At 43.4% G+C, this 12,464-nt stretch overlaps 1 protein-coding gene across 1 annotated transcript in view; it reads left to right on the top strand.

Moving 5' to 3' along the window:
• Nucleotides 1-7,895, top strand: part of CPAMD8 (C3 and PZP like alpha-2-macroglobulin domain containing 8) — a 206,873-nt gene extending 198,978 nt beyond the window's left edge. Inside the window, exons 40-43 of the mRNA XM_030219505.1 lie at nt 600-812; nt 1,026-1,097; nt 3,122-3,296; nt 6,594-7,895. Coding sequence (XP_030075365.1) covers nt 600-812; nt 1,026-1,097; nt 3,122-3,296; nt 6,594 — 461 coding nt within the window. The 3' untranslated portion in view covers nt 6,595-7,895. The remainder of the gene's footprint in view (nt 1-599; nt 813-1,025; nt 1,098-3,121; nt 3,297-6,593) is intronic.
• The last annotated feature ends 4,569 nt before the right edge of the window (nt 7,896-12,464 follow it).

Here is a 12,464-nt window from a genome sequence, read left to right as displayed (position 1 = left end):
CAGTTACTCATTACTTTTAAAAGTAATATATTAGTACCCAACACTGCTGCCAGTTGTTGGGCATGAAAACAAGAAATGGATCTCCTCAATAGAATCTTTTGCTTACTTTTTTCAAGTGACCCAGATGTGTCTCTGACCAGATTCTGGGTTCTATGAATCATTAGTCTTGACCCATTTATGGTATTTCTTCTGTACAACTAATGCTTTTACAACCTGACTCAAGATTTAGTTGAATAATTCTACCCAGTCCTATACCACAGGTGTATATACTGGGTTGCCAAATTGACCCAAAGAGGCTGATCTGATCCTGTCTGTTCATTCATCACATGGATGGAGATATAGTTCCTGCTTCTGTCTGTGTGCAAGAGGCAAATAAAAAAAACAGGACTCTATCAGCTTTGTTGATTGACAGTCCTATCCCAGAAACAGATTCTTGTTTTAAGCATTCTTGTTTTAAGCATTCTTGAGAAGAAATGTGGTGAAAACATCTTTTTTTAAAAAAACCCAAATCTCTGAAATCCAATTAAAATTTAAGACAGTACATTGTGGGTATGTTACAAGTTATGAAGCTAGTTTGTTCATGTGTGTCATATCTTTAGGTTTTGTTTACAACGGGCCACACAACAAAGTCTTCGGCTTCCTGGAGGAGAAAAACTTTGAACAGTGCATGTGTTACCGGGACTGCGGCTACGATGGGGAACTGGTGTGTGGCTCCAATGGAAACCTGTATCAAAATCGGTGCCAAATGGAGGTAGTTGCTTGCAGGAACAACACTAGGATTGAGCAGCTTCCCATGTCTCAGTGTCCTGCCAGTAAGTTCTGCACTTTCCCTGCTGCTTTAGCATGGATGAATACACTATTTTGGAAAGTCATTATCCAAAGCACTATAGGGTGGCTTTTATTTCTCTTATTCTTTGTCTTCCCCCCCCCCCCCCCCAAAAAAAAAAAAAATGGTCATTTTCATACTTTAATTAATGGCAAACAATTAAAGTTAGTCTGTTGCATTTATGGAATCTCTTCCTCAGGTGGGCATCTACATGAAGAAAAAGAAATCCCGTTCCGCATCATGGACCAACCAGCTGTTCAGGGAAAAACAGGTACTGAGAATTAACAGCAAGAGCAAAGGCGGCAGAAATATAATTTCTTCTGTATTATCCATGTTTAAAGTTTTATGTTAAGAGTTTCTCTCACCCGAAAGTTCTTATGTATATATTTTTATATCAGTATATTGCATTCTTTGTTACTTGGTCCTGAAACTATCTTTGTTACTACTACTACTACTACTTAACATTTCTAAACTGCTACTAGGGTTACGCAGCGCTGTACAGTTTAACAAAGGACAGTCCCTGCTCAAAGGAGCTTACAATCTAATGGACAAAATGTGCAGACAATCAAATTGGGGCAGTCTAGATTTCCTGAATAGAGGTATAATGGTTAGGTGCCGAAGGCGACATTGAAGAGGTGGGCTTTGAGCAAGGATTTGAAGATGGGCAGGGAGGGGGCTTGGCGTATGGGCTCAGGAAGTTTATTCCAAAAAGGGAGAAGCGGGGCAGAAAGGGCGGAGCCTGGAATTGGCGGTGGTAGAGAAGGGTGCAGAGAGGAGGTATTTGTCCTGTGAGCGGAGGTTTCGGGTAGGAGCATAAGGGGAGATAAGGGTAGAGAGGTAGTGAGGGGCTGCAGATTGAGTGCATTTGTAGGTTACTAGAGAGTGACCAAAACAGTTTTCTTCAGTTTTTGCTGAAGCTGAATCTGTGGCTGAAATTTGCCAATCAGTTTTGACTAAAGTTGAAACCAAAACTGGCAGCTAGGGACTGTGGCCTGGCCTGCTCCCTGCACGAAACAAGCCAGCACTCCCCCCCCCCCCCCCACTCCACCGTGCACAAAATGAGACCCCTCCCTCTCTTCCTGTTCAAGCTGGCTCCAATCTCAAAATAGCTGCCATGATCTCCAGCTGCAATCTTGCGAGACTGCCACTAGATATCACTGCAGCCATTTTGGTGGCGGAGGGGACATGGGCAGGAGTGACTGAGCATCGCTCCTGCCCTGAATACTCACTAGACCACCAGAGGATGGACAGTTTGCCTGTGGGGGTGCCTGTTTTATGCATGAGGGGCAAGGGACCTCGTTGTAGGTGAGGGGGAGTCCTAGGGGAGCCAGCATAAAGTTTCAGTTCTAGTCAAAAATGCACTGACATTTTTGGCCGAACCACAAGGCCGATCATGAATTGGCACTGAAGCCAAAACCGAAATTCAGTCAGCCTCTATTTGTTACCTTATGTACTTGAATATCTGTCACACTAGCCACAGCTGTTAATGTAGAGACTTAGAATACACTTGTTTATTCACCAGCTAGCAATGACAGTGGGCTATTGTGGGAACTTACATTACCTAGACTGGGCTGTTCTTTTGAAAAATGATCAGCTTTGGTTTTCTGCTGCCCCCTCCATAGCAGTGGCGTAGCTACGTGGGGCCAGGGGGCCTGGGCCCCTGTAGATTTGGCCCTGGACACCCCTGCTGCCGACCCACCCAACCCCCCCCCCCCCACCCCGCCGCCAACCCACCGTCGCCTGCCTTTGCTGGTGGGGGACCCCAGCCCCCACCAGCCGAGGTCCTCTTCTTGCAAAAGGCTTCCTTCTGTTTCTGACGTCCTGCATGTTGTACGTGCAGGACGTCAAGACTCACAGAACGAAGCCTTGCAGATCAGCTGATGGTTGAATCTGTTCATAAAGGTGGTTAATAAATACCAATGAATCAATCAATCAATAAATATATAGAGTCTGGAGTTAACAGTGGATGAGAAGGGTTCAGATAGGAGAGACTTATCCAACAAACACTTAGTTCACACATTATCATTGATAGCTCAAGATGAGATGCATTAAGATGACCCAAACTCACCTCATCTCTAACAGCGGCTCTGTTTTTTAACCTTTCTGTGATATGGGAGGAAGGGAGAGAAAAAGGCTCCCCATTCTTCACCCTTCCATGCAGCTTAGGTGGCAATAATGTATTTACTTGGCCATCCATCCCAATGGTTGCATATTTCTGAACCATTGCAGGGGTTGTGGGGATTTGCTGTATATTTGGAAAAGAGAAGAGTCACATGGATTTCTTCTGTTTTGCAGAAGAGGTAGTGCCAGTCACTCATTCAGAGATTTCCTACTACTTGTATGAGTATGAGCCAGATCCATACACCTCGGAAGCAGAGGACAGCTTTGAAGTTGTAGAAGAGCTGACGACACCCATCAGCATGTCCCAAGAAGAGGGAAAGAGGCAGGAAACCATCAAGACAACGGAATGGTAAAATGATGATATCATGATTCAGAACAGCACCCATGCAATGATTTAGTGCAGTGGAGGAGTAGCCTAGCGGTTAGTGCAGCGGACTTTGATGTTGGAGAACTGGGTTTGATCCCCCCTGCAGCTCCTTATGACTCTGGGCAAGTCACTGAACCCTTCATTGCTCCAGGTACAAATAAGTACCTGTATATACTATGTCAAGTGCTTTGAATGTAGTTGCAAAAAAAAAAAAAAAACCATCACAGAAAGGCAGTATATCAAGTCCCATTTCCCTAAAATGGGGAGTCAAAGAAAAATGAAACAAAACCAAGGTTTTCCCTTGCACACTCTTAATGGTCAGATGTAGTGAGCATAACATGGGGAAAATGTTATAGCACATCTTGGCTTGCTGAGCAATAGCAGGCTGCATGCAGAATACCTGGGTTTGATTTTTGGGGGGCCCAAGCATTTCCTGGCCAGCCAAACAGTGGCGTTCGTAGCCTGGATGGCACCCAGGGTGGATTGCCAATGCGCCCCCTCCCCCCGGGTGCAGGGCCCCCCCCCCCCCCCCCCGCCTGTGAAATGACACCCCCCCCCGGGTGCACGCTGCTGGGGGGGGGGTGCGCGCCTGTGGGCTCCGACTTTGCTAACTTCGCTCGTTCGCTGCAGCTCCCTCTGAGGGAGCTGCAGCGAACGAGCGAAGTTAGCGAAGTCGGAGCCCACAGGCGCGCGCCGCAGCACCCCCCAGCGGCATGCACCCGGGACGGACGCCCCCACCGTCCCCTCCTTGGTACGCCACTGCAGCCAAAACTCAGCTTGCTTCAGAGGCAATGTTCAGAGCTGCTGGGAGAGGTGAAGCAGGGGTGGGAGAAGCCTTTACCATCACTCAGTGGTGATGCCTATTAGCCAGACTGGTGATAACATATTAGGTGCTGGAGGGAGCCACAACCTGCGGACCCTAGTCAAGGACCATCCCTGAACGACTGGCCAGGTAGGAGGGAAGGAGGAAGGATATTATAAAGTAGGGAAGATTTTCCAGATATTTGTACATGAAGGCTCATGGTGGTATTGCCAGAACAGGTCAGTTCTGATGGAGCTGGAAACTGCCAGCCAATAAGAAGAAGTCGAAGGTCATAAGAGTACAGACCTTCCTTGCTGTCCTGGATTGGTGGGGAGAGGGGTAAGGGAAGAGCTGGAATGTTTCAGACAAGGACGCTATTCCTGTATAACAAAATGCTGATATGTTGTTGATAAGTGTTCCATTGCTTTCTCAAGAGGTTTAAGCATAAATGCAACCCCACGATCCCCTCCTAACAGAGAGAATGTAAAACCCAGGAGGTTTAATAAAACAATATAAACCTCAAAAAAAAATTAAAAAGGATTTCAAAGAAGGATGAAGTTTCCCTGCAACGTATCTCTGTAGCAGGGAGAGTCTTATATTGTTTCCAGCATTTTGTTTTCTTTCTTTGTCCTGAGAGTGTCCTGGAGTGAATATAACTTAATCCCTACAGTGGTGGAAATAAGTATTTGATCCCTTGCTGATTTTGTAAGTTTGCCCACTGACAAAGACATGAGCAGCCCATAATTGAAGGGTAGGTTATTGGTAACAGTGAGAGATAGCACATCACAAATTAAATCCGGAAAATCACATTGTGGAAAGTATATGAATTTATTTGCATTCTGCAGAGGGAAATAAGTATTTGATCCCCCACCAACCAGTAAGAGATCTGGCCCCTACGGACCAGGTAGATGCTCCAAATCAACTCGTTACCTGCATGACAGACAGCTGTCGGCAATGGTCACCTGTATGAAAGACACCTGTCCACAGACTCAGTGAATCAGTCAGACTCTAACCTCTACAAAATGGCCAAGAGCAAGGAGCTGTCTAAGGATGTCAGGGACAAGATCATACACCTGCACAAGGCTGGAATGGGCTACAAAACCATCAGTAAGACGCTGGGCGAGAAGGAGACAACTGTTGGTGCCATAGTAAGAAAATGGAAGAAGTACAAAATGACTGTCAATCGACAAAGATCTGGGGCTCCACGCAAAATCTCACCTCGTGGGGTATCCTTGATCATGAGGAAGGTTAGAAATCAGCCTACAACTACAAGGGGGGAACTTGTCAATGATCTCAAGGCAGCTGGGACCACTGTCACCACGAAAACCATTGGTAACACATTACGACATAACGGATTGCAATCCTGCAGTGCCCGCAAGGTCCCCCTGCTCCGGAAGGCACATGTGACGGCCCGTCTGAAGTTTGCCAGTGAACACCTGGATGATGCCGAGAGTGATTGGGAGAAGGTGCTGTGGTCAGATGAGACAAAAATTGAGCTCTTTGGCATGAACTCAACTCGCCGTGTTTGGAGGAAGAGAAATGCTGCCTATGACCCAAAGAACACCGTCCCCACTGTCAAGCATGGAGGTGGAAATGTTATGTTTTGGGGGTGTTTCTCTGCTAAGGGCACAGGACTACTTCACCGCATCAATGGGAGAATGGATGGGGCCATGTACCGTACAATTCTGAGTGACAACCTCCTTCCCTCCGCCAGGGCCTTAAAAATGGGTCGTGGCTGGGTCTTCCAGCACGACAATGACCCAAAACATACAGCCAAGGCAACAAAGGAGTGGCTCAGGAAGAAGCACATTAGGGTCATGGAGTGGCCTAGCCAGTCACCAGACCTTAATCCCATTGAAAACTTATGGAGGGAGCTGAAGCTGCGAGTTGCCAAGCGACAGCCCAGAACTCTTAATGATTTAGAGATGATCTGCAAAGAGGAGTGGACCAAAATTCCTCCTGACATGTGTGCAAACCTCATCATCAACTACAGAAGACGTCTGACCGCTGTGCTTGCCAACAAGGGTTTTGCCACCAAGTATTAGGTCTTGTTTGCCAGAGGGATTAAATACTTATTTCCCTCTGCAGAATGCAAATAAATTCATATACTTTCCACAATGTGATTTTCCGGATTTAATTTGTGATGTGCTATCTCTCACATGTCTTTGTCAGTGGGCAAACTTACAAAATCAGCAAGGGATCAAATACTTATTTCCACCACTGTATATCAAATCCTCTGTCTTCAACAAAAAGATAGAATGTGCAGTGCATGTTTGTTCATTCAGGACCTGTTGGGAACAGGGAGGTAAAGAAAATGATTTGTTACATGTGTAATATAGGACTTTCAAGATTTCTTGCTGGGTTCTCGTACTAACAAATGACTTCTGTTTTCTATATCTGGGAGGGGGAATGAAGGCCTGCAGGTATTTGATTTGAAATGAACAGGTACTTTACAAGTTCTTTGCAATTTTTTGCAGACGGAAAGGAGGAATAGCTTGCACCAAAGAGAGGAGAAAGAAGAGAGAAAGCAACTGGAAGACATAGTCATTTTAAGCTATTCAGTAACGGTATCGAGACTTGTGATGATGTACTTTCTAAAGATGCTGCTGTTACTGGTATATTCTATAATATTTGCTCATTTTGCATCAGGGCTTGCCAGTTCTCTTCAGCCTGATCCCAGAATCCTATTCACAGTTTCCCTTACCTCCGAGAGGGATTTTCATTCTGTGAAATTAAATGCAGTTATAACACCCTAGAGAAATTTATTTTTTCCTAACGTCAGATGTTTCTATGAAAACGTTCTGCACAGAGGTGAAGGATGGGAATCTGCACAGCTGGTTGATGAAGCTTTTGGCATGAAACAGTGAGCAGATCCTCCCCTGGTGATCACATGACCCTTATAGCTACTGCTCATTCATGATAATATCCAGAAATAGTGCTAGGCCTGCCTGAACAGTAGTATGCAAGAGATGCATCTCACCATGTAGGTAATTTAGAGCATTCTGCCTGCCCCTTTCATCAATATTCATAGCCTCAGTAACAGACATAGCTCTGAGAGGGGAAGAAAAATAGTGTAAGGGAAATGGTATTTATTTTTAAATCTATTTTCAGCCCAGTAGCTTCAGCAATCATTTCTGTTGGGCTTCTAGCTCAACTGGGTTTGGTACCTATGAGCCCGGGCTGTAGGTGTTGGCTTCTGAGCAATGGCTCAGGCCTGCCTTGAATGCTAGCAATTACAGCCCCATTTTCCAATCCAGCTGCTCTCTCTGCACAGTTAGATACGGGGGTATAAAAGCCAGTGAACAAGGTGATAGCATTTGATTGGGCTAACTTAACACATTTGTGATATTTAGAGAGGGAACATCCTTTAATCTGGCCAGCGCAAAACAGGTGAACGATATCTAGGGTTTATTTCTGTAGTCCGCCATCCAGCTTGTTATGTACTGACCTGAGAAACAGGGTAATAACTCTTAAAAGCTGATCACAGATATATTGTGTTCATCAGAAAGCCATCACTTACAGCTTGTTTGACCTTTTATTTCTGTTTCATTTATATGAAAATTGAAAAATTCATGGACATCAACAGAAATAAACTGACCGAGTACCCACAGCCCCAACAAGGTCACTGGTATGCACCTTTGCCAGTCTTATTGCTTGAGAATAGAATACTCACTTCAGAATTTTTCTGTTTAGTTCGCAGAAATGGATTACCAGATGCCGGGGGGGGGGGGGGGGGGGGGGACAGATTGCTGTTAGATCTGCTGTGATATATTTGAGACTTTTAGGGTTGCTGTGATGTATCTGCAGTAAAACAGCAGGGACTGAAAGTTTCTCCACAGGAGGGCAGCAGATGTGCCATTGAAGCTTGGGGATCATTCGGCCATTTAATGATGAACAGGTGCCCACTTTTATTTGTGGTTCCCTTTGGAGAGTGGATTTCTACTGTCTTGCTTCTGAAAGATTTAGTAGTCATATTGGCACCAGCTGCTGAAAAGTGGTAGCTGTGTTTCTGTCTCATGGCCATTTAAACCTATAGAGTAGCGTTGATTTTCTAGGGTGGTTACTGATGAGCCCCATAGACAGGAGAAATGATAGAAACGTGGGCACTGCTTCCTAATCTGTCTTCATTCTGTGATCCTCTTCCCATAACGTGGCCAGTAGGGAGTCCCCCCTGTCATCTAACAGATAGGGCCTGATTTACTAAGCTTGGAACAAGGAAGAAGCATTAGGGAATTGTGTTATTAATGTAGGAGGGAGAAGGGGAGTTCTAGATCCTGAGTACTGATGCATGACAGAGGAGCTGCTAATATGGGATAACCACACCCTTAGGACATTATGAGTCAGCTGGGCCCCACAACCCTTCATCAGATATGGCAGCAGAAGTATGATTGTTATCTCTGGGGTCTCCTTAATAGCAAGGCTGTGGGCCAAAGAATGTAAATGCTATGGGAGATCACGGTGCCAGATACAGTCAAAGCTTCCTTTCTGATTTCATTTCTCTTAATTTAGTGGAACTTCAGAAAAGCAAATCTCCATCCTCAAACAGTTCCTTTGTGGAAGGGAGTAAATATTTTGTTTAAATAGCTTTCATTAAGTCACTTAACATTGCAAGAAGTTTGAATAACTGAACCCCAAAATACAGCCAAATGCATAAACAAAAGTGACAACAGTTTTATGATAAAACCAATCCAAAACCCATTTCCTCTAGTCATCCCAATCAGCTGAAAATCCAAGTGTCCCCTCTCCCCTCTCTCTTTCCGTTTTCAGAACAATTGCAAATTATTTAACAAAGCAGATCAAACTCACATTTTTAATACACTCAAATAAGTACATAAGTATTGCCATACTGGGAAAGACCAAAGGTCCATCAAGCCCAGCATCCTGTTTCCAACAATGGCCAATCCAGGTCACAAATACCTGGCAAGATCCCCAAAAAGTGCAAAACATTCTGTACTGCTTATCCCACAAATAGTGGCTTTTTCCCAAGTCCATTTATGTTTCAACGGTTTTTATTGATGATTCAACACTTTAAACAGAGTCGTTAAATTTAACATTTTACAAGTTGAATAACACCTCACTCTTGCGTACATACAACTTTAATTTCCATCATCAATGTTTTTATCATTTTCTCCCTCTCTCCCTTCCCAAACTGTTCACAAGTATTTTATTAACATAATAAATTAAATTCCTAATTTACCTTACATCTCTTGTGTTGTCAGCATATTATTCTGAAATAGAGTTTTTAATGTATTACGCAGACATTACCCTCGAATATGCATTGCCTTCTCAATCACTGTTATGTGTTGGTGACGTTTGCTTCTCCGGAATCTTCTCCTCTTTGCTTCTCCGGAATCTTCTCCTCGCCCCCAAGTCCATTTAATAATGGTCTATGGACTTTTTCTTTAGGAAGCCGCCAAACCTTTTTTAAACTCTGCTAAGCTAGCCGCCTTTACTACTTTCTCTGGCAATGAGTTCCAGAGTTTAATTACATGTTGAGGGAAGGAAAATTTTCTCCGATTCGTTTTAAATGTACTACATTATAGCTTCATCGCATGCCCCCTAGTCCTAGTATTTTTGGAAAGCGTAAACAGATGCTTCACATCTACCCATTCAACTCCACTCATTATTTTATAGACCTCTATCATATTTCCCCTCAGCCGCCTTTTCTCCAAGCTGAAAAGCCCTAGCCACTTTAGCCTTTCCTCATAGGGAAGTCGTCCCATCCCCTTTATCATTTTCTTCGTCAATCCGAAAGCTTTATAATTCATTTATTAGCCCTAAGACCTGCAGTTTGTCTGCATTTGCAACAATTTGTGCATCTGGTTATGCCATTAACATCAAAGTAGGTGGGTGATCCTTTATCCATTGCTAGACACAATGTTATAAAATGTTATAATTAAATTTATAAAAAAGGAGGAAAAGACCTCATAAATAGTCTGCGGACTTATATCTGCAATGAGAAATTATGGTCTCAACAATCGATTCAGACAAGTGTGATTGAGTGCTAAATATTGAGTATGCTCTATCAAGATTTTATATAAAAAATAATAAATAGAAAAAAATATATAACGGAATAAAGTTTCATTGGGTAGGGCATGGAGGTTTTTTGACAGATTATTATGAGAAAGTCTGTTGAGACCATAATTTCTCATTGCAGATAGAAGTCCGCAGACTATTTATGAGGTCTTTTCCTCCTTTTTTATACATTTAATTATAACATTCTGTACCATTGTATCTAGCACTTTTTTCATTCAAAGAGGGTTTTTGCAGTTACCAAATAACTGGATTAGTCTTTTGAATGAATATTCCTCTGTGACCTTTATCCATTGCAACATGATGCATCTTTTAGCAGTCAGACACGCCTTCTGTAAGAAGAGAGTGAATGCTTGTACCCATTCCACTCCATCCTCCATGAGATCTAATAAGCTACTTCAAGGAGTTGCCTCCCAGATTCTTCCGTGCATATGACCCACAGGCCATTCCAAAAGTCTAAAATGACCGAGCATTCCCAGGTACAATGTTTGAAGAAGCATCCACCATGACAGGGTACATTTTAAAGCTACAGAGCTATCCAGATCCCTCTCAATATAAATCTGTATGTCTATTGGCAGGACTGTGGGCTTGCAGCCCCTATAATTGGAGTCAGAAGATGGGAGAAATAAAGTTGGTGGACCTGGAGAGGTAGAAAAAATTAGGGAATAAAACTAATATTACTTATTGCTATAGGGCTACTAGATGTGCACAATGCTGTACACATGCACTTAAGAGATGGTCCCTTTGCTGTAGAGCTTGCAGTCTATTCAAGATAGGGCGCACAGGAGGATTTGGTAGTTTCATTTATGGGATAATATTTAAAAGCAGCCTCTCAAAAGTGGGCTTTTCAGCTGAATTTGAATAAGGGCAGAAAATGAGCATGACAAACTGACTCAGAAAGTTTATTCCAGGTGTACAGTGCAGCAAGTTGGAAAGAGCAGAGTCTGGAATGTGTGGTGGTGAGAGGATTAGATAAAAGTGTCTTAGCCAGCCAGTGCTCCGGAGGAGGGGTGTAGGGAAAGATGAGAGAGGAGAGGTAATGAAGAGCTGCAGAATAACTGCACTTGTAAGTCAGTAAGAGAAGTTTTTGAACTGTATAGAGAAATGGATAGGGAAACAATGAAATTGAGAAGAGGGGTTACATGAGTTTGGTGACTTGCAGTGGAATAGATTGAAGTGGAGAGAGACAGTTCAGTGCAAGACTTGTGAGAAACATGTTGCATTAGTCTAATCAGGAGGTAATGAGATATTACTTAGAAAGCAGAACTAATACTGGGGAATGTGTATTCTATGCTCTGTGCATAAGCCTGTGTTTGAAATGGTAGGCTTGGAGGTAACAAAAGAGAGGAAACTAAGTACAAACTAAAGTCCAAACAAAAAAAACAGCACCACGGGCCTTTAAAAATGGAACACAGTTCTTTAATAAATGAGCCTTGACAAAAAGACCCGACATGGGCCGTGTTTCGGTGACTAGCACCTGCGTCAGGTGTCACAGTGATGACGTGGAAACCTTGGGGAATAATTCATTTGGATACAGAAAGTGAAAGTTCCTTGTTGCTTTGTAGCTTTTACTATATGAGACGTGGGGTAAGGAATAATATATTGTAGAGGAATATATTCGAATTATTCCCCAAGTTTTCCACATCATCACTGTGACCCCTGACGCAGGTGCTAGTTACCGAAACATGGCCCATGTCGGGTCTTTTTGTCAAGGCTCATTTATTAAAGAACTGTGTTCCATTTTTAAAGGCCCGTGGTGCTGTTTTTTTTTTTTTTTTTTTTAAATGGTAGGCTAACATACCATCCCACTGCCCTCCAAAAACCACTAAATGAACTAGTGCCAGGTGGAAGATTCTAGGCCAGTGCTGGGCTAATGACAGCCCTCTCCTGAAACATTATGGGACCTACAGCACTGATTTCAATGATTTAGAATCAGGTACTACCACCATTCCATACTGCTTTGGTATGAATACTGAAAATCAAGACTGGCCAGAAAGCCTCTCTCTATGAACATTTGCAGAGCAGCCAGGATACCCTGTCCCAAAGTGTTGCAGAACAGCCAAAACTTGGTATTTCTTCTAATAAAACTAATCCCTCATGCAGCAGCTCTCTACTTTATTCTGTATAGTTTAAACTGTAAAGCATCTAAACAGTCAGGACTATATTACAATATAGGCAGAGAAAAAACTGAGTCTCCCATATTCTGCAAGAATTTCCTGATTTGCATGGGACATGAGCTTCCAAAGTGGGAATCTGCTGCTCAATGTAGGAGACTTGGCAGGTCTGGAATATAAAGATGTGCACATGGACAGTAG

The sequence above is a fragment of the Microcaecilia unicolor genome, chromosome 11, assembly GCF_901765095.1.
Source record: "Microcaecilia unicolor chromosome 11, aMicUni1.1, whole genome shotgun sequence".
Classification (NCBI taxonomy): Eukaryota; Metazoa; Chordata; class Amphibia; order Gymnophiona; family Siphonopidae; genus Microcaecilia; species Microcaecilia unicolor.
Note: the sequence above shows the minus strand (reverse complement) of the source record. Positions and strands in the feature narration are given on the sequence as shown.